At 57.5% G+C, this 26,921-nt stretch overlaps 1 protein-coding gene across 1 annotated transcript; it reads right to left on the reverse strand.

Annotated features, from left to right (window-relative positions):
• Positions 1-3,232: 3,232 nt before the first annotated feature.
• Positions 3,233-8,226, reverse strand: MNX1 (motor neuron and pancreas homeobox 1; the record flags this gene model as incomplete). Its single annotated transcript, XM_079931909.1, has 3 exons — positions 7,266-8,226; positions 4,181-4,341; positions 3,233-3,595 (listed from the first exon to the last, which is right to left on the reverse strand). The coding sequence occupies exons 1-3, from the start codon at positions 7,957-7,959 to the stop codon at positions 3,233-3,235; spliced, it is 1,218 nt and encodes a 405-aa protein (XP_079788035.1). The 5' UTR covers positions 7,960-8,226.
• Between the last annotated feature and the right edge of the window lie 18,695 nt (positions 8,227-26,921).

Raw genomic sequence — 26,921 nt, forward strand, 5'->3', positions numbered from 1 at the left:
TTGCTTTTGCTGTCATAGAGAGTCTTTCCCGCGGATCTTTCCAGGCTGACTTCCGCCTGGATACAGGGTGCAGGAAGGCCAGCCGCGAAAGGAACAGGCCCATTTCGTCTACGTTCTAGGCGTTTCTTCAGACGCCAAGCCTTAAGGCGTCTGGTCAGGGCCCTCGGACCCTGGGCCAGAGCTCTGCGAGGGCTGGACAGGTGGTCCCTGGGCTGTGGCCTGGAGGGCGCCGATAGATTGGCCTCTTCCTCACAGGAAGGTCTTTAACCACATTTTCTTCGCACACGCTGGAGACCCTGGTACACGACGAGGTACCCTCTCTGAGAACGGAGGACTCCCCCATTGAGGTGAAGAGAACCCGCGCCGAGGGTGGCTCCCGGGGTGGGCAGGGGGCCGGGCGGGGTTCCCAGAGGGCCGGGTCCGCTTTGGGCGCGGCCCTCGCTTTGGGGTCTGGGTGTCCCGGCGCCGCCGGGTCGGCAGGGCACACCCCGCCGGGTGGAGAGCGCGGAGACCGCCGGGCACTGGGGCTTCACCGCCGGAGGCCCGCGCCGCTGCCCGAGGGCCAAGCCTGGGCTGGTCTGGAAACAGTGCTTCGTCCCCCTCAGGGCTGGGCTGCGTGGGCCTGGCTCCGGGTCCTGGGAACCCGGTCCTCGAGGCGGCAGAGCTCCCTCCCCGCCGCGCGGGGACCGCGGGTGGGCGGGCGGGGCGGGGCTGGCGGCCGCTCATTATGCGGAATGAATTGTTCGCTGTGCCCGGAGTGGGTGAGGATGAGCCGGTGATTATATTTAAATTTGCTATAATTGATTTGGGGAAGAGCTACTGTGACAAGAACGAATTGATCATTAAATTTATTAGCGAGATAAATTCCGTGGCGCTTAAGCCGCTGGCTGGAGACGCTGGGGCCGCGGGCGGGTCCCGCCTTCCCGGCCGCCAAGTCCCCGCACCAAACCCGGGCTCGCTCTGCTGAAGGACGGGGGCGGGGGTCACAATCATTCTATCTTCCTTTAGTGCGCCTCTGCCCCTTGTCGCCGAGGGAGCGAACGATTCCCGGGTTCAGGAGGGTCTGCACCTTGGGGTGGAGGGACGGACCCTCCGCCGAGGCCGGCGGCGCCCCAGCTTCCAGGTCGGACGCTACACCCCCTCCCCGGCCGCCGCCGGTCCCCGGGGGGCCCAGTGTTGAGGTAGGGACGCTGACGCTGGGCCAGCCGAGCAGGGGGACGGCGGGGAATAACCCTCAGATGTGGAGCCAGCCGGGGCAGAGATGGCTTCAGGCTGAACTTCCCCAATGTGGTAGAAATTAAAACGAGATACACACGGATTGCAGATTTTTTTCAACCCCCAAAGGCATCTGTCTTTCTCCTCTCCCCCTCCCCATCCCCTCTCTCTAATTTTCCCACCCCTTTCCTCGGGCTCTGGGGCTCTCCCACCAGTTGCAAACCAGGTCCGCGTCCCCCCAAAGCACCTTTGGACCCGGAGGCGGCCAGGCCCGCGCCCTGCCGCCCGCGCCCGACAGCAGCTCCTGCCCAGGCTCCCAGCAGCGCCGCGCCCCCGGGCTTGGCTGAGGTTGGACTTTATGGAAGGAGCCCGGGGTGATAATGAGCTGCCAGAGAGGATATTAATCTCACCCTGGCCCTGAAGTCGAGGAGTGGCCCCGCTCGCCTGCGCGGTAATCACCCAAATGAAACTCCAGGCCCATCTGAACTCATTTATCAGCTGGGAGGAGGGGGAGACGAGGGGGCGAGAGCAGGGGGGAGGGGGAGGGAAGGGGGAGGGGCGCACCCCGGCCCAGTTGCTGGTGAGAAAGAGTGAAAAACAGAAGGAAGGAGGAAGCCACGAGGGAAGGAGGAAGAAGCAGTGTCCCTGGCTCACCTATTTCCTCCAGGCCCAGGAGAGGCCCGCGCGTCAGCGGTGGGGGAAGGGGAGCCGCGCGGAGGGCGAGCCCGGCATGCGTGCAGCACAGGGTGAAGGCCCGGCTCGGCCCGGGTGATGGATGGCGCGCGCTGCCGAACCTTATTAACCCACAGCCATCGCGGCCCGGCTGGAGCGCTCCAGTCGCCCAGTGCTGTCCTCGCGGACGTTTGCCCAGATCCAGGAAAACCAGTCCTGGCCGGCCAGAGAAGGTTTTTCGGGAGAGACGCCAGGGCCGACGAGAAAGAGAAGCGCCGCGCTACGCGAGGCAATGCGGAAAAGGCGCGCGAGCAGCGCCCCGAGCCGCACGGACCCCAGAGACCAGTGAAGTCTGGTGGTTTGGAGCTTGTTTTCTGAAACATTCAAATAGTGTGTTTCCGCTTCTGGAGCGCCGGCGATGCAAGAAGATCCTCAGAGAAAGAGGAAAATAAGTACATGGCGTCCAAAGTTACTCCTTGGAGATCCTCGCATCCGGGACAGATGTGAGCCGGCACGCGGACGCGCGCTGACACCTGGCCTCGGTATTTTTACCGACACTTCGTACCTGCGACTCCCCAGCAGCCGGAATCAAGTTCCTCACCGGCCTCGGGGCCCAGAGAGGTGGCAGTCCGGACACCCGCGATTCTAATTTTCACCTTCTGCTGTCAGTTGAGGAATACAGCCCATCATTTCAACGACAAAAATAGTAAACCCCGCTTTCACAACTCCCCTCAAAAGATTTGCGCTCTCACCCAGTAAAAAAACCAATTTATTTTACATTCCATCGTGGGCGATGGGAGAAGCTAAATGATAATTTAGCATGCGTAAGTAGACATTTCTTTATATATATATTTATAAATACAATATACAAAAATAAAGACAATACAGTTTTGGGACTTCCAGCAGTTTGGACGCTCATGGCATAAATCCCTCCCCCTCCCCCCAAGATACATAAGCACAAAACATTTTTTCTTTTCTGAGCACTCAGAAGAACGGCGTGTCCAGAGGTTTCAAGTCTCGGAGGTGGTTTAACACTGTAGGTTTCCGCCTTCTCCACTCGGCAGGAGGGGAACCGGGAGCCTCCCCCGATGAGCGCTCAGTTCTTCTCGGAAACACCTCCCCCCAGCGCAAACCAAATTAAACGAAAAAGAACCAGAGATCAAGTTTGAACCTGCTGGGCCTCCCTCTTTCCGTCCCTTGAAGAGCAGACGGCTGCTGGGGCCCACAAGGGCAGCAGCCGCCAGGGCCGGGCCGCCTCCGCTCGCGGGCCTGGGGGGCGGCCCTGGGGGGCATGGGAGGGGTCGCAGCATCCAGGCCGGACCGCCACCCGCCGGCCGCGGGGCTCCTACTGGGGCGGGGGCTGGTGGCCGGGCCCGCCGGACCGCGGGGCAGGCGAGTCGGCCCCGGAGGAGCAGTCAGAGGAGGCGGCGTGCGTGCTAGCGCCGTTGCTGTAGGGGAAATGGTCCTCGTCGTCGTCGTCGTCCTCCTCCTCGGGGTCACTGTCCCTCAAGTCTCGCAGGCGGCGTCCGCTGCCCTTGTCCCCGGGCGCCGGCGGCCCCAGCAGCTCCTCGTCGCCTTGGTCCCCGGCGCCGCCGCCTTTGCCCGCGCCCGCGCCGCCCTTCTGTTTCTCGGCCTCCTGCGCTGCCTGCTCTTTGGCCTTTTTGCTGCGCTTCCACTTCATCCGCCGGTTCTGGAACCAGATCTTCACCTGCGGGCACAAGCGGCGTAAGAAACCTGCCACCTCCGTCCCCGCCGAGTCCCCGGGCTCCTGCACCCGCACCCGCCGTGCGCGCGCCTCCATCACCAGGCCCGGGCGTGGGGCTCCCATTGGAGGACTCGGAAGCTCCAGGGGGACGGCGCTCCCCACCCTGCGCGTCCGCAAAACCCAAAGACCGGCTGGGGGCTCTGATGAAGCTCAGACGAAGACCCCTACCTCCCACCCCAGCACCGAGGTGTGCGAAGGGCCAGGGCTGCTGGGGTACCTGTCTGTAAATCTCAGGATGCCCCCTCCTCTCTTTCTGGAGTGAAATCTCTCTCATGTGGCCTGGGGACCACCTGCTTCAGAATGGGGGGGTGCAAATTCCTGGGCCCAACGGAACCAGCTGTATCAGACCTCTGGGTGCCAGTATAGGAACCCTGGGGGCAGATGGGAACCCTGGCTGGGATGTTAATCCACACCCTAAAGGTCAAATGGGCACAGCTCCAGGTGCCCAGGAAGGCCGAGGGTCAAGAGAGCAGAGGCGGCAGTGGCCCTGGGAGGCCAGGCCGCGCAGAGGGCGGCGCGGCGGCGCACCTGGGTCTCGGTGAGCATCAGGGAGGTGGCCACCTCGAAGCGTTTGGGCCGCGACAGGTACTTGTTCAGCTTGAACTGATGCTCCAGCTCGAGCAGCTGCTGGCTGGTGAAGGCGGTGCGTGGCCGGCGGCACTTCCCCAGGAGGCTGGACTGCGCCTGGGCTGCGGTGGGAGAGGCTCGTGAGCCCGGGTCAGTCCACGGCCCGCTGCTCGCCGGCCCTGCGGGGTCGCTGCTCTTTCTTTAGTGTCAGCGCCCCTCCCCAAGGAAGCCCTGGAGCCCAGGACCCCTCAGCCAGGTGGGCCCAGACGGTTTGGGTTTAGAGGGACCAAGTCTTTTCATCCCAGGCGGGGCCCGGGTGTCCTGATTAAAGAGAGCCTATCACCCAGGCACGTCCTCTCCACCTGGGTGGGCGTTGGTAGAAAGCAGGTGGACAGAAAGGCAAGTAGCAGAGGCCCAGGGACCCCCTCCTCCCCACTCCTCCCGGCACTTTCCCCAACTCAGGCCCAATCCACACAGGCCACCGGAATCACTTCCTACTTCTTCCTGCCCAGCGAAGAAGTGGTGCAGGATTCCCACCGCCACCTCCTGAGGTACAAAAGGAATAGGAGAAAAGGGGAAAAGCTGAGGAAGGAAGGAAGGAAGGAAAGAAGGAAGGAAGGAAGGAAGGAAGGAAGGAAGGAAGGAAGGAAGGGAGGGAAGAAAAGGACCAAATTCTGGTCCTAAATATGTGTATTCATCAGAGGCTCTCCCGCATGTAAAATGTTTTATTGACAACGCCTGCCCAGGGTCCAGAGGGGCAGAGCCTTGGGAGATTGGAAGCCTTTCAGGACAATTCTCATTACGCAAATTAAAGGCCTAGGCACAGGGGGATCCGGCTTTCTACGTGTTCAAGGAGGTCTCTGGGCTTTATTTACATAATTTCACACGGTTACATCACAGAGAATTTTATGACCTCAAAGCGAGACTTCCCTTGATTTCCCAGGAGCCTGACAAGTGTTAGACAATAAAAGAAAGGAAAGGAAAGAAAAGAGGCCAGCCCCGGGCAGGACGAGCTCAGGCTCCCATGGGATGGGCAATTTGCTTTATGGGAGGGCCCACGCCCCCGGCTTTAGTTAAACAAGGCCCCGAATTCCCAACTTGACAATACATTAGAACTTTAATTAAAACACTGGCTCTGAAGGGACCATTTGGGAAATGCCATCTGATGGCTGAGACACCAATTAAAGGAAACCAAACAGGTTTCCAGCGACCAGAGGAGGGACTCTCAGAGCCGCTTCTGGCATGGTCACCTGTTACTGCCCTTCAGGATTCGGTGTTCAGATTCTTTTTCTGAACTTAAAGCTGGCTGGGTTTTAATTAGCTCACTCTGGGTCGAGATTAGGAATAAGAGATGGACTAAGTGTGTTGGCAAAGGGATGTGGCTTTAGTCGGTTTTCTGGGCAATCCTGGGCTCCACGCAGGCCGGGGAGAACAGCCAGGTGGCCAGGGAACCCAGAGCCCAGGGGAGGCCTGTGTGGAGATCACCGCTGCCTGCCCCCACCCCCCACCGGTGGGAGACTAAGCCTGCCAGGCTTTGGGAGATGCAGGTCACAATAAAAGATGCGTGGGGGTGGCATTCCATCAGAAGGGCTTTGCTGGGCTCTGAGGCCAGGCCTGGAAGGGTGCCTTGGGTTTGGCTGACCCCAGATCAGGAGCTCAGATATGCCTGAAGCCACAGAAGTGAGAGCAAGCTTGCCCTCTTCTTTGCCTGGGGTCGGGAGGGGTGACTCCAACGGAAGGGATGGGTGGCCATTAGGGCCTTCTGGGAGCTGAGCCGGGAGCAGCCTGGGGTGGCCACGGGCAGACAGCTCACATGCTGGGATTTTCTCACCCGGCTGTGACTTCTCCAGCCTCCTGGGATCCTGGCTTTTCTCTGTTTAGTCACGACCGTAGCTTCTAGCAGAGGAATCTGAATTCTGGCAAGTGTTTATTTCTGTTTTCTTTTTTGCTTTTTTTCCCTTCCCGTGCCTGCGTCTCCCCAGTCTAAACAAATCCATTCAGACGGAAACAATCGGGTCTCTTTGTTTGGGTGTTTGGCGGCTGAAATCGTTAAGCCTCAAGCATCTTCCTCTGAGTGGTGCCCGGGTGGAGCGAGCGGACCTGAGATCCAGAATCTCTGGAGCTCCACTCCCGCGCGCCCGCCCGCCCGCCCGCGCGCGCCAGGAAAGCCCGAGAGAGAGAGAGGCCCAGGCCTCGGCCAGGTGTGCCGCCTGGGTGGCGAGCACGCCGCCCACAGCTGGGCGGCTCTCGGGTTGGAGATGGCCAGCCCTCCCGCGCTGCGGTCTTGGGGAGGGTGCGCGCTGTGCTGGGCGCCCTGAATTCGGAGGCGGGCACCTGCAGCTTAGAGCCCCTGAAGGAGGGCGCATCTCTCGGCCTTCCGGAGCGTGCCATCTCTCTGTTCAAGTCAGGCCACCCGCCTCCTGGGCATCGCACCCCGGACCCAGCGCCCTTCCAGAGGCGGGCAGAGCCCCGCAAAGGGCCAGGAGGTCGCCCGGGGCCCCTGCCTTACGTCCCTGAGCCTCTTGAAACTCATTTCTCCTTCGCTAACTCTGGGAGCGCTCCCTCTCCTGGGAGGGACAGGGGTTCTCTCCAGAACCCAGAATGCGGGACCGAAGTCACGTCCGTTTCCCTGAGGATAAACCCCTGGTTTCGGTGGCCCCCGATTCCCACGCACACCTGACTCCAGGGCGCTCCTCGGCTCGCCTTCCCCCACCACTTCCTTCTCCTCTAGCCTGCCGGTTAATCATTAGGTTTTAGTCTCACACCTCCAGCTGCCCCTTCCCATTAAGAGAGGAAGCGAAACAAGGTCCGCGCGTGGGTATTTTAATCATTCGCTAACAATCCCACATCGCGCAGCCCGCGCGAGTCCTCCGAGGCCCCGGGCAGAGCCGAGGCGGCCTCGCGGCGCTCCCACAGCTCGCTCGGAGCAGAGAACCAGCAGAGGGAGGTGCCAGGTGGAGGAGGACGCACGAGAGAACCTTCTGCCAGCACTCCCCTCCCCCGTTTCCTCCTCCCTCCGCAGGCTCGGGGGCTGCGCAGTACTCACAGTTAAAGTCCGGCATCTTGGGCAGGATCATGCCCGCGGTGGACGCCCGCAGCCACTGGTCCAACTGAAAGGTGCCGGCGCCCAGCTTGATGGGGTCGGCGGGGTGCGCGGGGTGCGCGCCCTGCACCTGCGGGTACGAGTAGGAGAGCGCCGGGTGCTGCCCGGCCAGCGCGGCCGCCGCCGCCGCCGCCGAGTAGCCGTAGACCGGGTGGCCGTAGAGCGCCGCCTGCGCCGGGAGGCCCGCGCCGCCCTGCGCGCCCCCCGGGTGCAGCCCCAGCGCCAGACCCCCCGCGGCGGCGGCGGCGGCGGCAGCTGCAGCGGCAGCGGCGGCGGCGGCGCCGGGGTGCGCGTGGTGGTGGGGCCCCCCGGGCCCGCCTCCGCCTCCGCCCGCCCCGCCGCCCGCGCCGCCGGCGCCCAGGAAGCCCGGTTTGGGCAGCAGCGCGCAGTGCGCGGCCAGCAGGCGCGGTGGCGACGGGCTCTCGGCGCGCAGGCGGTCGGCGGGCGCCGCGGGCGGCTCCGAGGACGCGGGGCTGCAGCCGCCGCTCGCCCCGCCGCCGCCGCCGCCGCCCCCGGGGCCAGCTGCGGCGGCCGCGAGCGACGTGACCAGGGCCAGCGGCGCGGTCTGCGCCGAGGCCGCTCGCGGGGGGTCCACGGCCAGCAGCGCGTCGATGCGGAAATTTTTGGATTTTTCCATCGGCTCGTTAGGGGTTGGCGATCAGCGCGGGGAGGTGCGTGGCGCGGCCGCGTGCCGGCCCGCGGAGTCTTTCCGTGGCGGCGGCCAGCCCCGGGGCTCGGTATTGTTATGATTATTTGCCAGTAATCAAAGTCGCCGCCGGAAACTCAGCCGAGGGTGACCATGGTCCGGGCGCCTCCTCCGTGCGGGCCCCGCCCCGGGCCGCGTTCACTCGCTCTCGCACAAACTCCCACGCGAGTGCTCGGCGCGCCGGGGCCGAGAGCCCGGCTCAGCGCTGCAGCCCGCAGGCGACCGCGCCGAGGCCGCTGGCGCCGGGCTGGGGACCCGCGCCCCTCCGCGCACTTGAAGCGCAGCGCGGCCGCCGATTGGCGCGCTCGGCGGGGGCTTGGGGAGGGGCTCAGGCCCCACCATTGGCCGAGTGGCGCACCTGTCACCGTCCCGGTCGCCCGCCGCCCCGCCCCTGCGCCGCGGGGTCCTAAACAGCCCAGGGTGCCGAACCGCGAAGGCGGGGCGGGGACCGAGACAGGGGTTGGAAGACTCCGAGGCGCAACCTGGGGTGCCTGCTCGCCCTCCTGCGGCCGCTGAGCGGGCGGCGGGGGCTGGCAACCCCCGGGGTCCGTGTGGGCCCCCCGGCCGGAGTCCAGCTCGCGACACACGCTGTCCGGGTCTGAGTTCGTGTCACCTAGAGCCAGCAGCGTGCGTCCTCTCCCTCCTCCTCGCCGGCGCTTGAGTGTGTCCACTTCTGCAAGGAGAGCCCACGCTGCTTCCAGGTCGAGCCGCTCTGCTCAGTGCAGGCAGCTCAGCGAAGACCGTTCTGGTCCCCAAGCCCTGCGCCCGAGGGGTTTGTGTCCCTGCCGCCAGCCCCCTCACCTTTCCGGGGAAGTTCTGTGCGTTGCAGGTGTTGTTTGTGGGGGAGTGAGGCATACGTGTACCCGAGCGCGAGCTTGCCTTCCACAAGCCCGCGCCTTCAGTCCTCCCGGTCAAGGTGAGAGTTTGGTGCGAGCGGCCTGCAGGACCCAGGTCGGCTTGGAGACGTCGTCCACCCGCCATGGAGCAGGACCTCGATTACAGAGCTCTTCCTCTGCCGAGGGACACCGGCCCGTGGGCAGGCAGGAGACTGCACCCATCTGGGCCCTGGGAAGCCCAGCCGGGCGGGAGTCAGCCGAGGCCGGTCACTGATCCTGCTAGCCCCAGGCCCCAGGCTGGAAAATGCAGGCTCTCTGCTGCCTGCAGCTCCTGGAAAATTGGAGGAAAGGGCTTCCCTTGTCTGAGCAAGGGAGTGGGATGAGAATCCAGACTTCACCTCCGCCCCATACTCACACTTCAAATATTTACAGTAAAAGCACTTCCAAAGGCTTTTTGAAGCAGAAAGAATGGACGCGCAGGTCAAGGAGCCCAGAGGCCACCAACACCGGTCTTTGTCAATACCTCCGTTAGACCTAGTTATCTTCCCCAGACAGATGTGAGAATTCGAGAAGGAGCTCGGGTTCTGGAAGCCTGGCTTCCCGTGCAGGTGAGAGGTGAATAAAGGACAGGAAGGGGGCTGTGGGAGGGGCAGAGGACCAAGGGAAAAAAAAAAAAAACAGGGCCAGGTAAACTTTAAAATTAGCAGGTCAGGTTGCCACAAGAGGGATGTTTAAAGGTAAATACAGGGAACAAGTCATTTCCCTTCAAAAGGCTTTTTTTACCCAGGTGAGAGTGGATTGCAGTGATTCTGTGGGTAAGCAGTGTTTCTTTTTCATTGTAACAGTATAGTTCCGAGACTCACAGGACTACTTGGAAGATTAGGAGGATAGCAGTGGAGAAGTGACAGCAAATGGAATAAATGTTATATAGCTTTGCAAAATCCAATATTAACTTGTAAATAGAAATAACAGCACTTACATGGTGTTTGTCTTGTCTCTCATATTTCTTGTCTTTCTTATGTCTTTGTGGTGGTAAAAATGCAGTCCTTCTGTCTCTGAGTGGAGAGAGGGGTACACTCACATCTCTTGAACACCTACTATGTGCCATGAGCTTTCTAGAATTATCTTCCTTAATCCTCCCAATGATACCAGATGAAATCTCTATTTCACAGAGTGCAGATTCAAAGAGGTTGAGACTCTCATGCCCGCAAACTGTTAAGCCTCAGAGTTTGGAATGAGGTCAGGTCTGACTGCAGGAGCCTCACCGTTCCCACCTGCTGCCCTCAGTGTTCCCGGTATCCCCAGCCCTGTTCCCCATCCTGTCTGTTCCCTCTGCAGAAGGAGGGTTTTACAGAGATACCTGAGCTTAGCCACCTGTTCTGGGACAGGAGACCTTCACCCTTCGAGAAAGGGTAACAGTGTCTTTGTTGCCACTCTACCTCTCCGAGAGAGCAAGCAAACGTGGCCCCCTCCTCTGATGGGGGTGAGCTCGGAGGCCGGCTGCCTCTCCCGTGCCTCATCCCCTCCCCCTCCTCCGTCTGCTGGTTCTGCAGACAATGATGTAGGAGGTTGGGGCAGGGGAAGGAGTGCAAAGTAAATTTCCCAGGGTGGATCTTGGAGAGCCTGACGCCTGTCTCTCCTACCTGAAAGAACCCCTGCCGGGGCTAGTTTAGTTGGTGGTGGGGGTGTGCAGTCTAGACTTCATAAGTCACCCCATCTTCCTCAACAAAATTATTTTTTTTATAACTCCCAGAGCAACTCACTTTACCATGTTTTTGTTCTACAGCAAGTATGCTCCCCAACTCCTCAGAATCTCCCCCTCCCCCATGCTTCTACTCTGCCTGGGCCAGCTGAGAATAACACTTCCTGTACACACAGAATGGACGTCGTCCACGGGTGGGCCCCAGCTCAGGCAGGTTCATCTGATTACCCCCCAGTCCACAGCACCTGAGGGCCCAGGTGCCGGATCCGAGGTGGACTCAGCCCGCCCGCCCTGGTCCAGGTCCTGGCCGCCTCTAAGTGCAGTGTGGCTGCAGAGGCAGACGCTTCTTTATCTTCATGGATCTCTTTCTTTGTCTCGAAAAGTCGGGGTTAGACAAAATGGACCCTGCAGTGCTGAATGACTTCAAAATGATCAGATACCCTGTTTATGTTAAGAATTAGGGAAGACATATTGGAGGTGTCTGTGAAGTTGTACGGGAAGAGAGAGGGAGAGAGAGGGGAAGAGAGAGGGAGAGAGAGGGGAAGAGGTCTCGGAAGCTTGGGGTCTTTGTGTGGTTTATGGTGTGTGAAGCTGAGCACACCAGGGCTCTTCCTGTCTCCAGCATCTGTATTGATCCAGCCCAGCTGGCTTTGAAGCAGGTTTTGGGCAGACCGGAGCAGGGCTTGGTCTTGGGAAGGGCCGCAGCGAGAGATCAAAGGTCTGGTCTGAGGGCTGCTCCCAGCCTCAGTCTCCAGGTGCCCGGGGACAGCATCCAGCCCCAGGACACTGGAGAGAACTCTCCAGCTCCCAAGCAAAGCAGCATTGAGGGCCTGGTGCCCCTTTCATGTAGCTGGCTCCCATCCGGTCCCTTCCCTCCCGCCAATGCATCCCTTTCTCTTTCCATAGGGCCTTCCTTTAGATACTGAACACTGCCTGCACTACCCTTTCTCCCACTCCTTAGAAAGGAGAACTGGTGGTTTTTACAAACATTTGCAAAAGAAAGAGCTGTTTTCATCCATGTCTGGAATTATGTATACGGAGTTGGGATAAACCCTACATAGTCACATATTCAGATGATGGGAGGCAGCATCTTTCTTCATCGTTTACGGATTGCTTCCTTTCTCATGAAGTGGGGCAGGCACAACGGAGCACCCAGCATGAAGGCGACTCTGGACCGCTGGCCCTGGAACACAGGCTGGAAGAGGACTTTCCCTGGTGACCACTTCGTACACCCCACCCTCCCAGAGCTTGAGGTTTCCAGAACTGACACCAGGGCCGGTGCGGGTGATTTAGCCCGTCCTGCTGAAACCATGCCTTCCCCCCACCCCCGGATGAACTCAGCTAAACTTCAATTTAACCTCTCGGGGTTTCCTTCAGGAAACAGGCGTGGTATGCTAGGTAACGTGCCTGAGGGCAGGACCCAATCTTGCGGTGGCGATGGGATTCGAACCGGGACACTCGAATTACTCTGCGAAGATGCCGGTGTAGGGACCCTCGGGTCTGCGGCTGGGGAAGTAGCTCTGTAGCGAGGAGGGAGAGCGAGGAAGGAAACCGCGGGAGAGACACTCGGGGACCGCGCCGGGCCTGGGGACGCGGGCGCGGGGGGAGGGGGCTGGGGTCACCGGAAGGCGAGCGCGGGGGAGGGGCGGGTCCGCGCAGGTGTCCCCCGCCCCCCAGCAGCAGAGCCCCGAGGGCCAAAGGAACCTCGTAGTTAGCGCCGCCCTTTGATCTGCTGACCTCCTCCCTGACCCGGGGGCGCTCGGCCTTTTAAAGGGCCTGGAAAACGTGGGAGCCCACGGACGCACTCCACCCCGAGGTGGGACCTGCAGGACGGGCTGCCGCTTTATCCCGCGGCCCCGCTGCCCGGCCTCGCCCTGCGCACCCGGCTTCGTGTCGCCCGGGGCCTGGACCGGAACCGGGCCCACCTCCGGGCGTCCCGGGGTCGCGGGTCTGGCCCTCTCCACCTGACCCAGCCTCAGATCAGGGGCTCATTGCCGAGGGCTTGCTAAGAGGTCGGGGAAGGCTGCGGGATTTAAATTCGTAACATTCCAACAATCCGGCAAGCTACGGGCCTTCTATTTCTGGAAATTTCCTCCAAATACAGAAATATCTGCGTTACCCTCGGACCTTGGGCCGCTTCCCAGCTTCCCGGAACACCAAAGGCAAGGGACAGGCCTGGCGGTGCCCCGCTCAGCGTTTGGCCCCCGGGAGGAGACGGTCCCCATTCCCCTGCAGGTTTCCTTCTGACCCAGGGAAGGAGGGCGTTTCCAGCCTTTCTGCGGCACAAATTCGAACTTCCTGGGTTACAAAGGGAAACAAATTTCTCCCCAAGAATTCGGGAACGTGGGGTGGGGGGAAGTTCATTGGAGTCCCTTTAATCACATTGGGGGAAAACAGCCCTCAACAGAGACTTCCCCAGAAGACTATATTTTTGCCAGAGGATTTAAATTAAGTAATTTAATTGCAGGTTCACACAGTGGCCTGTACTTCAAGCTGTTATCGGAAACAAGGTATGTAGTGCGTGCACCTGCGAAGCCGGCTTTTTCAGAATGCAGAGGCCCACGGGACCCCTCTCCAAACCATCGCTAACGGGGACCTACAGTTCTCTGTGAGTGAGTCTTGCGCCTCGATAATTTAAGACTGAGAACGATGTTTATCTGCTTTGGGAGAGCCCGGCTTTCCCATCTCCCAGGGGCATGTGTCTGGTCATCGAGGACCCACCTTCTAAGGTGTTCGGGCAGCCCTGTGGCCCCAGGTGCTCGGCCACACCTCCCCACCCTCGACACCCCCTCCACGGCCGGAGGAGAGGGTTGCAGAGTCCGAGCCAGGAGCTCTGGCCGCTAGGAGGTCAGACCTACGCGGGCTGGCTCCACTCCAGCCTGAACGGTGGCTGCTGACCCGCAGGCGGGGTGGGGGTGGGGTGAGGATGACAGCACAGGGGAGAAGCACAAATACACGGAAGACGTTGCTTGGGGGCGTTTTAATGCTTCAGTGTGTGAACTTTTTAGTGCGCTCTGACTCGAAATTATGGCTGGGTAGTAGCGCGCTAATGTCCAAATCCATGGTGGATAATGGCAGGAAGTTGTTGCTAATTGGTGTATTTAGTAGTTGCTGAGATGGCAGCAGCTGAGGCTGCCGGGGGGGGGGGGGGGGGGGAGGGGAGACAGAGACAGAGAGAGACAGAGAGACAGAGAGAGAGAGAGAGAGAGACTGGATCTCCACCTGACATGACTTCCCAGAGCTGGGGGATATGCCTCAAGATGGGCAAATGGTGTCTGGGTCAAGTTCATCTCTTTCAGCCTGGCCCCAGCCCCTGCCCGCAGGTGCACACTCAAGGCCCCAGGACGGATCTCAGACTTGGGGTGGATTTGGGGGGGGGTGTTTGTATTTGCAAACAGGAGGCGGCTGGTTTGCCAGAAACGCCATCCCTGGGCTTCCTCCGCCTTTCCCAGGGCAGCCTCTCTCCCCATCACACCTACACCCAGGTTTCCTAAGTGGGGTTGGGTGGGATGTGGTCAGCCGGGCAGAAGGCGACTCCCTGCCCTGCCGCACCATGTGAACAGGGGCTGTTTCACCCACGAGGAACCTGGGGCCCTGGGAAGAGCTGGAAGTGCGGTGGGGCAGGGGGTGGCGAGGCCGATTTTCGAGCCGGGCAGAAGGCGACTCCCTGCCCTGCCGCACCGTGTGAACAGGGGCTGTTTCGCCCACGAGGAACCTGGGGCCCTGGGAAGAGCTGGAAGTGCGGTGGGGCAGGGGGTGGCGAGGCCGATTTTCGAGCCGCGCTCCTGCCGGGATGTCCAAGTGCTCACGGTATTGTTTCAGTGCACCTTCTAAGAGTCCCCTCCTCGTCATGGTAACTGTGGAAATCACACCCATGCCCCCATCTTATAGACGGGCAAACTAAGGCTCTGAGAAATCAAGGCACTTTGCTCCAGAACCCACAGCAAAGAGGCCAGGCTCTGGCCTCAAGTCCTGCAGTCGGGCCTCACACCATAGCCCGGTCAGTCACGTTCCTTATTACATTATAGTCTCTTCATTGGATGCATCTAATAACACTTTTTCCCACTTGGCCTTTGACCCGGCCGGGCTCCCACCTGTGGAACCTAACAGTGGCAGGGAGGTGGCATGTCTGCTGCTAAACAACAGGGGAGGGTCCGCCTCCCGCTCGCCGATGCCCGCTGGGCTGGGGCTTTTCTCCCCTTCCCTGCACTCGGCATCTCGCCCCCTCACCTCCGCCGAGACCAGGGGGGAGAGAGGCCCGCGGAACCGCTCCGCGCTAGCTCCCTTCCCCCAGTCTCCCGGGCCCTGTGCTGCGGGCAAGATAATTTGGCTAATGAACTCGTTAAAGGGCCCCTGGTGACCCGCCTGGCCTCCCCTCGGCCCATCTGGGAAATTCCATTGAAAGGCTGGATTGGGTCCTCGGCCCCGCCGCCGTCTGTCGCTGCAAGAGGCGCGCACCCGGTGACGCTAGGCCCCCTACATTAAAATAATTAGCCGGAGGAACAGGTGGCCCACTCCGGTCTGCCAGGCGCATCTGGGCCGCGGTGCCGCCGCCGCCGGGGGACGGAAAGGTCAGACCCGCCGCCCCGGGAGCCCGGGAGGGCGGAGAGGGGCCTTCTGGGCCGGCGGGCTGTCGCACAGGCCCGGGGCCTCTGCGACCCAGCCGGCCGAGGCCTGAGAGGGATGCCGGGACCGCGCCCCCCAGGCGCAGGGGAGCGGCCGCCCCGGGCCACCTGCGCCGCCGCCCGAGCCCCGAGGAAGGGATGCCGGGCACAACGGCGAACTCGCACCCCGCGGCTCCCAGGCTGGAGCAAATTCTTCGGTCGGGCCGCGCGCCAGGGCCCCGCGGGCCAGCGAGCCGGGCGCAGCTGGGGCGGCGCGCGCGGGGTGCACGCGTCTGGAGGTGCGCGTTGGGAGGGGCGCACGTGGGTGTGGGAAGGACCCCAGTTCTCGCTGCCCGCCCGGGAAGCGCCCTCCGGCTCCGGCCCTCATGGGGGCATTTCCGGGCCCGGTGGTGGGGAAGGAGGCGAGGAGGTCTCCGCTGTGCTGCTAAAAAGAGCGGCGCAGCCCGGGCGCTGCCAAGCCTGTTGCCAAAAACACGTATTATACTGCGACATTCTGTAAATGAGATAATGATACATAAGCCCGGGTGATAGATGTGACGGGCCTGGGATGTCTTCTCTAAATTAGCTGCTCGCATCGACTGCTAATAATGGTGAGTTTATGAAAGCAATTTCTGTGCAAAATGCGAGAGGGTCTTCTTACTCTAATCAGCCTGCCTCGGTTAATGGATGAGGGGGTCAGGCTGAGAATTATTGACACGCCCGTGCCCTTAACCTGTTTCCCAATAAAGCTGATTAGTTTTTGTCAATTCATCAGCTAACCACTCTTGCTGGGACTGCATCAAAGCCTTATTTGCTCAGGGGAAATCAACAAGTCACAGATCAGCTCCATTAAGGGGCTGCAGATCCAGGACTGTCCTGAGGCCGAGGGACGCCCCGACGGACCTCACACCCACCCCACCCCACCCCAGGCGCCCCGAGCGGCTGTCAGCGCGGGCTTCCCCCAAACTTGGAACACCCTACCGCCAATGAGCGTAGCAAAGCTGCTGGCTCTGAAGACTCCCTTCCTTTTCCTCTGAGGGCCGAGGAGAGGCCTCTGCAGCCCGGTGCACTAGGTTCACTCTTCTGGGCGCTGGTGGTCCAGGTTCCGGCAGGATCACCTTGGAGGGGAAGGGAATGTCGCAGGCGGCACAGAGTAGAGGGCTAGAGGGCATGAGTGAGGGGTCGCTGCCACACAGCCCTCCTACCAGGGGACAGAAGGGAGAAGAGAGTGGACCCCGGATTCCGCCGGGTCAGCACGGGCCTGAGCATAAACAGGCCGAAAGGCTTTCTTTGGGCGGGATTGCACCTGCACCCAGGGCTGACCCTGGCCTTGCTTAGTGAGCTCAGCAAGCGCACGGGAGAGGGCACCAGCTGCCAGGGAGTGCACCTGGGTCGGGGCTCTCGAGTTGCTGCCTCCACCTGCGCCCCAGGTGAGCTGCAAAGGAGGACCTCCAGGCCTTGGGCTCCCACAGAAAGGAGTGGCAGATGGGCTGCCCACTGGAGGTGACCTCAGCGCCCCGGGCCCGCAGGTGGGGGAAGAAAAACGTGCGCTGTCCCTTTAAGCCCCCGGCCACTGCCACCTCCCAGCCCCATCCCCCCTCAATTTAATTTCATTAAAACAGAGCATGAATATTTCTATTAAACCTAAAATGAAATATGAAGCCATTTAGACTCTGCCTGCACCAATCACCCAGATTTATGACTTTTATTCATCACATCAAGAGCTTGGAAAAATGAATTTTCTTCACCCAGGAAGGAAATAAAACCTCAGGCTCGGTCATTTCCAGAAAGCTGTTAATTTGACCATGTGGTAATTACTTTCACAATTAACTAAAATACAAATCAACTTGACAAATCGGGCTAGTTTATATATTAATTAGCCTGCTTAAATTTATTCATTATGAAAAGACAATTTAGGGGGACCTGCGGTGTCCGTTTTATTGCAATAAATTATTGTTAGGAAGTGGGTCTAATAAACTATCTTAATATTTAAGGATATTGTATATGCGGGGGTGGGGAGATGCTTTTTTGACAATTTCATTTTCCAATTAGTAATTTTGTTGTAATCTGTCTGCGAACCCGGGCCTCCCGGGCGGAGAGGCAGGCTTCTCCCGGCCTGGGGCTGTCGGAGCGGGAGCGGTTGGGTCTGAGCCGCGGGCAGAGGGGAGTGAATTCCGCGGGGAGGGCCGGCGGGTCCGACGCAAACGTGGGGCTCCCGGCGGCACCAATCAGCCGCGCCGAAGCCAGCCCGGGTGCCGCGCTCCTCGGTCCTCCTCCCGCCCGGGGCGTGGCGGCTGATTTAATAGAATGTCGATAGAATCCTTCGATGCCTTTTAGCTTGTGATCTTTATAAATGTCCCTCTATTAAATTAGAAAATGATTCTCTTCTCGTTTAATTGTATTCTTTCGTTTCTTATTTCCAATTAATTAGTCCTATCGACGTTGCAATATTTTAAGTGACTCGAGTCCGTTTCCAGTTAGAAGATACGGGTCAGCACATGCGATTTTATACCAGACAGAACTATATAATGTGGGTTTTAACTACTCGTCCCTCATCTGTCTTGAACATCTGGCCGGAGTGGGCTGCTTGGCCGCCTGGCAGCTCCCCGGGTAGGTGGGCACCGCTCGGGGTCGAGTCTGGGCTCCCGCAGACACCTCCGCAGCCCGGGGCCTTTACCTAGATTCTCTGGATTTTAAATCTGCTCCCAGCCGGGTGGCCCCGCGGTGAGGACCCTTCAGAGGAGCCCCGCGCCCCTCCTTGCCCCCCATGGGGCCGCGGCGGCCAGCGAAGCCCCGCTGGCTCTGGGCGCGATCCCTCCGGTCTCCTGTTCCACTGCCGCCTCCCTCCTTGCAGCCTCGAAAGCCTTTAAAATCATTTTCAGAACTGGCTTGGCCCCTTCTCTCTGTCCAGTCCCTCTCGGCCTCTTCAGGGGAGCAAACGGCCCTCGCTGAAGGCGGGCACACCACCATCCGACAACCCGAAAGTTCAGCTTGGCCGAGGAGGGATCCACCTTTCCTGAATTAACTGACGAATTAACTAATTCCTCCCGGGAAGATTTGTGCCGGCGCCCCTCCCCCTGTGCGGTGATCTGGGACCCGCTGGCCTGTGCGCGCCCCCCGAGCCCCCCAGCTCTCCCCGGACCCATGTCCCAAATGCCTGTAACACGTGGGGGACCCCCCCACCCGCCCAACCGGGGAAGAGGGCCTGGGGGGCAGAGCCCACACCCTTTCCGGCGCTGGTGAAGGAGGGGGCTCCTCCCCTCCCCCAGTCCCGGCTCCTTTGGGCACGCGTTTGCCCCGAGGGTCAGTGGCTTGGCCCCCATGGTGTCCCTGCAAGGTGGGACCTGGATGGCAGTAAGAACCGGGGTCCAAGGGACGATGGTTAGCTCCCTGCGGCTGCACCCCAGTGTGCACCACTGTCCCCTGCCACTCCCCTGCCCTCACCCCTGCCTGTGGCCCTCCGGAGACCCACCTGCCACCTCCCGCTCACCAGGCCGCTCCTAGAAGTCTTCCCCAGTCTTAAGGCTCAGAGGGCGGGCAGGGCAGTTCCTTCCAGGCTCCTTGGGAGGGGCTCCCAAGACTCCAGCCAGAGTCTCGGGAGCCCCTCAGCCCCTCTTCTCCCTGCCCTCCAAGGGGAACGAAGTTACAAACCTATTTTGCGGATCCTTCCCTCCCCACAGCTTCCTAGACTGGGAAGTTCTCCCCTAGGCACCCCGGGATTCTTCCCCAGAGTAAAGAGATCCCCCAGGTTTCTCCTCAAGGGCTGTGTCCTAAAAGTGGCAACATGAGGGGCTTCCCTGGCGGTCCAGCAGTTGCGACTCTGTGCTTCCACTGCTGGGGGCCCAGACTTGACCCCTGGTTAGGCAGCTAAGATTCCACATGCCGCGTGCACTGAGGGCCCATGACACTGTCCCAGCCCCTCAGGGCAGCCTCCTGCCGCAGGCTCTGTTGAGGACCCCCTTCCACAGAAACCTCAAGCCCCTCTCCTCCAAGCACAGAGGGGTCCCGGCCTTTAGGTCTGCTCACTGAATGCAGGGGAGGGGTTTGGGGGGGAATTTTAACATCATGTGTCTGGGCCTTAGGGGCCATGGGAAGCCAGATTAGAGAAGTTAGGGTCTTGCCCAGGGTCGTGTGGCGGCACTGGGGCCTGTCTTCTGATCCCCGCAGCCATGCTCCTTCCATAAGTCACCCCTCTGCGTGACACCTGCTCCCAGGGAAAGACAGTAGCGGGCACGGTGTGGGCTTTACTGCAATGCATTTCTTGAGGAGAGAGGAGGACTTTAGGTCGGTTGAAGCTGGTGGCCCATTCCTTCCGCAGCTCTGGCTGAGATGTGTGTGTGGGGGGGACCCTGCGATCTGGATGAGGCTGGAAGATCTCCGCCACAGCAGCAGATCAGCCTTTCCCAGGGGGTGTAAAGGGCGGGCCGTCTCCTTCTATTCACCCTGAATCCTTCTGTTGGGTCAAAGCAAGTGGGCTCACCTTGTCTTTCTGGTTATTAGCTGGGACTGTCTACTGACAAGTCAGAGGGAAAAGCAGTCCTCGGCCATACGTAAGACAGCAGTAGATGGCAAGCTCTGCAGACATCTGCCTGGCCCCCTCATCCACCCTGGGGTCACGGCCACTCCTGGGGCAAAGTGGATGGACTTGATTTTCATCTCCGCTGCTTAGTCTGAACGTGGTCAGAGCGTGGCCAGAGTTAGGCCAGCCAGGGGCCCGGGGAGCACAGGTAACCTCCCAAAGTGAGTTTTCTGCCACACAAGTACGTGAGGACTCACTGAAACTGTACTCTGGAATACCTGCCCCCTCCCCGGACATATTCCCTGCTGCAGCCAGGGGGAGGAGTCCACACTGGCTACTTAACACGATCCAAGTCAGCAAGTACTTACTAAGCCACTTTGCACAACCACCTTGATACTGAAGGATAAAGCAGTAACTTAAAATACCTTTCTGTGCTCACGGAACTTAATTGCTTCTTAGGGGAGGAAAAAGCGTGCAGAGATGAAACAATTAGAAACACCATCGAGGAACTTCCCTGGTGGTCCAGTGGTTAAGGCTCTGCACTTCCAATGCAGGGGGCTCGGGTTCGATCCCTGGCAGGGGAACTAAGATCCCACGTGCCGCACGGCGCGGCCAAAAACAAAACCTGAAACACCGTCAAATCATGCCCAGTGGGGGCGCTCGGGGGAGCCAGCACGTGGTGGAGGCAACCCTACAGCCTGTACGATGGGATGCATCACAGAATGTCTTTCCTAGGGTCATTCCAAAGGAAAGACCTCAGGCTGCATAGCAAACCTTGTCGGAATCTTATTTTTTCTCTGCATCACCCGACAGAAGCATGACTAGTTCTGCTCTCGTTTCTCATTTTATTAACTATTTCCTTGGCAATTTGCTAATTTCCTTGGATCTCAATTTCATGATCCATGAAAAATGTATTTTGCCATCCATCCTCACAGAGGATGGGTGGGCATCCTAAAATCATCAAACAGAAGGGAATTTTTTTTTAACGCTTGTGGTTTTTTAGTATGGCGGAAGTCCAGTGGAGAAGGGGTAATTTAAATTGCTGGACAGTCTAGCATAGCTGCCATATGTGGTGTTATGCCCATTTTGCAGGGAGGAGATGGAGCCTGGGTACTTCTGTTCCTTTGCCCCCAAATGATGCATCCAGCAAGTGGCAGAGCCAGGATTTGAATCTAGACCTATGTGGCCCAAAGCACAGATTCTCCGTGCTTACCCTTGTTCCTGTAACAGCTCTTGGTAGGAATGTCTTTGCAACAGATGTCTGCCTCCTGTCCTAGTGCCTTGTAGCGGAGAATTTGCCATTGTGCACAGGGAAAATTTGACCACTCAGCAGGATAAAGCGTCGTATTTCTGATGAAAAGCCAAGCACCATTGCTCTGTCAGCCACTCGAGAGGTGGACTTCAACCACCAGCCCACTGGAACACCCCGCCAGGCCCGGAGCACAGAGAGGACCAATGATGCAGACCAGTGACAACTTGCTGAGACAAGCAGCCGGGTGCCAGGGCCGCCCAAGGCAAATGAGCAGGTTACAAAGCTATGCCTCGGTGCTGGGAAGAAGTTAGGCAGGAAGGGGAGAGACTGCAGCTGGAGAAACTTCAGGCTGTTCTCCATTTCACATATTAAATGCAGCAAAATTGGGCTTCCCTGGTGGCGCAGTGGTTAAGAACCCACCTGCCAATGCAGGGGACACGGGTTTGAGCCCTGGTATGGGAAGATCCCACATGCCACGGAGCAACTAAGCCCGTGCGCCACAACTACTGAGCCTGCGCTCTAGAGCCCACGAGCCACAACTACTGAAGCCCGCATGCCTAGAGCCCGCGCTCTGCAACAAGAGAAGCCACCGCAATGAGAAGCCTGCGCACTGCAACCAAGAGTAGCCCCCGCTCACCGCAACTAGAGAAAGCCTGTGCACAGCAACGAAGATCCAATGCAGCCAAAAATTTAAAAATAAATAAAGTTATTTTTAAAATGTAGCAAAATTAAATAAGGAAGTGGTTCCCAATACTGGTAGGTAAATATTAAACAGAAAGACAAAGATAAAAATTTAAAAGCCAGGGCTTCCCTGGTGGCGCAGTGGTTGAGAGTCCGCCTGCCGATGCAGGGGACACGGGTTCGTGCCCCAGTCCGGGAAGATCCCACATGCCGCGGAGCGGCTGGGCCTGTGGGCCATGGCTGCTGAGCCTGCACATCCGGAGCCTGTGCTCCGCAACGGGAGAGGCCACAGCAGTGAGAGGCCCGCGTACCACAAAATAAATAAATAAATTTAAAAGCCAAAATCAAAACCACAAAAATATGACCAACAAAATGAAAATCATAACCAATAGGGGAAAGAAAGACATCTTTAAGATCTTTGGAATTGCCTTCTCTGGCCACGTCTCTTAGTGACCTCGGGGAGGGGAGGGGTGGCTGCGGGGGCCAGCAGGTGGCTTCCTGTCCCGTCTCCCCCCGCCCCCGCCCCCCGCCCCATCGGTGCAGCTTCCCAGGAGGCAGGTCCCTACAAGCTGTGGAGAGGTTGTTGCCCCTCGAGAGGGGCAAGACCCGGGAATGGACTCCGGCAAGAGCTAGTAAAATCTGAGTGGTGGACAGGCGCCCAGCAGCTGGGAAGGAGCGGGGGTTGGGGGGTTGGGGGGGATTCAGGCCAAGGTAATTGTGGAATGCTGCTGGATGCGAGGTGACACGTGAGGCGAGCTTTAGTGTTTGTCTGGGGGGCATTAAAATACCGTGAATCATTGACAAGAAACCAAACAGTGCTGGATCTATGTAACAATTTGAACACGTATTGCTCCAAGTAAAATCCAATTAGAAGCCTTTCCCCAATTAGATTATGCAAACTCAGATTACACGGAGCACAAACAGTGATGATCCCCGTCCGCCCGACGGCAGCCCGCACCTACACCTCACACAAACAGCGCAGATACTCCGGAGCAGGCCTGTCTCAACACCCAGGTTGTGTCAACACTCTCCCTCTAGATAATACATATGAGACAACGCACACACTGCTTTAATTGCATCGATAAACTGGGATTAACCCCCAAGGCAGGCTTGACTATTGCAATTAAATGTCCTCAGATAAATTGTTTCCTCAATAAGCAAATGGAAGGGACTGTGTTTGCCCTGAATAATAACAGGTATAATGGTTTACCGGCTAAAGTTAAGTATTAAGTGAAATCGCGTGCGGCCCTGATTTACTCCCTGAGATCGGAAAGTCATTTTTCATACGTCCTGTGCTGCCTCAGTACTGTATAAACAACTAATAATGCACTAAATCAACCCAGCACGACCTTGCATTTCACCTAAAGCCGCCAGGCCTCGAAAACCTTGGCACCGAGGGTTCTTGAGAGCGAAAACAGCCTCCTGGAAGGAGGCTGAGGGACTGCTTTGGGGGTTTTGTTTTTAGCTTCTAGGATTCAGAAGTTAAGTACTCTGTGAAATCCCACTGAGTCATTCAACAACCCTGTGGCGCTTTATGGATACGTGTCCTCTTTGGCTTTCCTGGTTGTAGCAGAAGGAGCTGGAAGCGGGGGCCGAGGTGCCAGGCATTGTGGCCTTCTCCCCTTCACGGGTCACTTGCACAGGAAATTGTTAAGACCACGATTTCCCTTTGGTCACAGGAACGCTCACCTCAGTTTTGGTGTTTTGATGGGGGAGGGACAGGCAGATGTCAGTCTGTGTGTTGCCCTTTATTTCTAAGGCAGCGGGGAAGGGAGAGGGTAGTTCGTGTCCTGGAAGATTGCGGGTGAAAATCATATTAGTTCTGAAATAACGAGCGTCTATTCTTCTAGAATAAAACTGGATCGCGTAACGTTCTTATTCTGTCTTAAGGTAGGCCAGCATTTTCCAGGTGGTGAGTGGTGATATTTTAGAACAGGGACTCCTAAAAGGTACTGTTAGTTGTCCATTGAATTTGGTCTTTTTGAGTGTATCTCTTCTTTCCCTCTGATTCCCCGACCAAATATCTAGTAATGAGGATTTGTAATCCAAGCATTTTGGTGTTCATTACAAATCTACTTTAATAGATTCATCTGCATATAACCTTTCTCTGATTTATTTAGTCTGTTTAAGAAAAACGTGGCAACATGAAAGACCTCTCTCATTTTTCTCTATAAACCTTATGCTTGCACACCAAACTGTATGTTAAAATAGTGTGTTGCTTTTTAAAAAATCAGTTCAATACATATTGAACTTCTAGTCCACCTGAGAGAGAGAACACACATGAAGTGCTGAGCTGGGGTAATTCCAGTTCCAACCGGAGATTCTCACGACTTCCGCTAAGGCAGCCTCGTGGAGAGAAAATGCAGGACTTCTGTGAAGATTCTTCTCCATTGAAATCATCCACCATCCTCCCCGTGACTACTTCCTTCAATGCCTGGAGACCTGGGGATTCTGGGCTGGGATTTATTGATTTAGTGAAAGTGCAATTTAGGGTACACTTTATTAATAGTCTTGTCATCACCATCACCCCAACCTTTCAGTCTTCACCACATCATTCTAAATGATCACCGAGCCACACTTATTTTTGGTTAGTGAATCTTTCCCACTTACATTACCACAGGGGAAAACGCTTGCTTGGCTCCTACACAGACAAAAAATTATGCATAGGAGTCATTGCATGCCTTAAATATATCAAAATGACTTTCCTTTGAACGGATACCCTATAACTTAAGAGGTGAAGAGAATTTGGTTTTCCCAATCTATTAAAAAGCATTTTTAGATGATAAAGGATAACAGATGAAGAAGATAAAATATTCAACGTGTAGGACCTCATTCAGAGCATGCATATAGCTGTAGATAATTGTAAGCTCCTAGGAATTCTTGATGGGAAATATATTGGTCATACAATTTTTCTTTTGAAAGCGATTGTAATCATTGCAAATTTGGTTAAATAATTAAATTAATAAGAACTATTTGATTCAAACACGGGCCTTTAGATGATACACAGGCTAATAATAACTGTCTTGCCAGCTAAAGATGTTTTAAAAGGCCGTTTGGGCCTCTGCAGTTAGAGCACCGTCGACCCTTTATTAATGCATCAGCGACCTTTCTGCTAAAATGCAGTTAAACGCAGTCTCTGAAAATATTACAGAAAAACAAATATAAAATAGTTCACAACAATATCCTTATTTTACTACTGTCAATACAAAATTACTTTTAGAATTATAAAAATTCCCATAAAATATACGGCTTTTTAAATTTTAGGAATCCATTGCAAAATAGAGATAAAAATACCAAATCCGTGTTAAAACACCTCAGAACAGGACCTCACGAGCCAGTGATATGTAAGAAGCAGTTCAGAACGTCTCAGAACGCGCAGAGCTGTATTTTGCAGGTACCGGGTGCATTTGGGAGCTGGTGCGTGGGGCGCGGCCAGGTTACTGGAAGAAGCTGGGCTTTGGAGCCAGGCCGTTCTGGTCACTGTGCTTTGTTACGTGACCCGTGACCCGGGGTGAGCTGCTTAGGCCTCCTCAGCCTCTGTTTCCTTATCTTATCTGTGAAATGGGATAATAACATCTGCCGATCCTAATAAGGGTGTTGGGAACACGATGAAAGTACACGCATGGCGCGTCTGGCATACGGTAGGTGCCTAATACGCGTTGGTCCTCGGTCGTCCTGTGGGATATTTGATATTGACTCATCGTGACGATGGTGGTGGTGGCAGTCGTGTGGGACTGTGTGCCTGTTGTGGACTGAATGTTCGTGTCCCCAGAATTCATTTTGTGAGGCCCTGACTGCCAGCCCCCACCCCCGCGATGCAATGGTCTATGGGGGTGGGCCTTGGGCAGCTGACGGGGTTTAGGTGGGGTCACGGGGGGCCTCATGAAGGCACTGGTGTCCTCCCAGGAGGAGGTCAGAGCCCACTCCCCACCAGTGGGGACCCAGGGACAGAGCCCTCACCGGGGACAGCCGGGATCGGCCAATGTCTTGTTTTGTTCGGTTTTTTAATTTTTTTTTTTTTTTTGGCTGCACCCTTTGGCACGTGGGATCCTAGTTCCCTGACCAGGGATCGAACCCAGGCCCTTGGCAGTGAAAGTACAGAACCCTAACCACTGGACTGCCAGGGAATTCCCTTGACCAATGTTTTGATCTCGACCTGCAGCCTCCAGAGCTGTGAGAGAAGAGACGTCTGTTGTTTAAGCCGCACTTCATCTGTGCTGTTTAGTTACAACAGCCTGAGCTGACTGAGAAAACGCCTGAAAACTAAGGCTGAAAACCGGAAGCTGAGCAGATGGTGATGACACTCCAGCGGCCTGTGGACTAAGTGCATCCGCTCGTGGAGCCTCGTGTTGCTGTGACGTAGATCCTATTGCTGCCCATTTGACAGGTCAACAGACCGAGGCTCAGAGCGGTGAGGCAGCTGGTAAGTTGATTCGCGGTCGGAGTTAGCCTGACGGTCTTGCCTGTGCGTCTGGCCTGATTTGTGCTTCCCTCCAGAGCCTCCAGGTGGTGGGTCAGTGGGCGGCTCTGGAGGTACAGATGCCCTGGAGAGAGGTTCGGGGAGTCTGGCTCTTGGGATCCCTGGCCTCACCATCCTTGGCCCTGGACGCTCTGGAGGTGACGGGAGGTAATCCCAGGTCCCCCTTCTGATCAGTCCCTCTGGGTCTTTTCTAGTGAGTGAGTGGCTTGTGCCACCAGTGAGCTAGACCCTGGGGCCAGCCTTGGACCTTCAGAAAGCCTGCCTGCTGGTCACTGCTTCTCACCCTTTCCAAGCTCAGGCCTTTCCCAGGCTCAGAAAGTCACAGGACACAGGGCAGGCCACGGCCTTTCCTCCGAGTGAAGTGAGCAGGCCACAGAGCTGGCGAGGGCCAAGCCAGGACGAGAATGCACTCGTATCTGACTCAAGCTTGTGAGCACCGGTCTTCTGTCTCCTGGGCAGGGAGACTGGGTGTCTGAGCCCCGCCCCGAGGACGGCCGACATCTAGTGACGCCTCGCTCTGTGCCGAGCTCTATTTGAAGCGGTAACGTGATGACAGCTCGTCTCCTGGGTTGCTCACAACATAAGGAGCTATTATCATGATCATCCCTATATTTCAGAATTGCAAACTGAACAAAGGAACTTGCCCATAGCAGCATTTGAAGTGGCAAAGCTGGGGTTCAAACCCAGGATGTCTCTTATTACACTGTGATGAGTGTCTCTGGGTCTGATCCCAGGTCGGGATGGGCCTGTATCTGGAATCCAAGGCAGAACTCCGTCAAGCAGGCTGAGTACCAGTGATGTGGGTTACAGGTGAGGCCA

This window comes from Stenella coeruleoalba, assembly GCF_951394435.1.
Source record: "Stenella coeruleoalba genome assembly, chromosome: 9".
Lineage (NCBI taxonomy): Eukaryota > Metazoa > Chordata > Mammalia > Artiodactyla > Delphinidae > Stenella > Stenella coeruleoalba.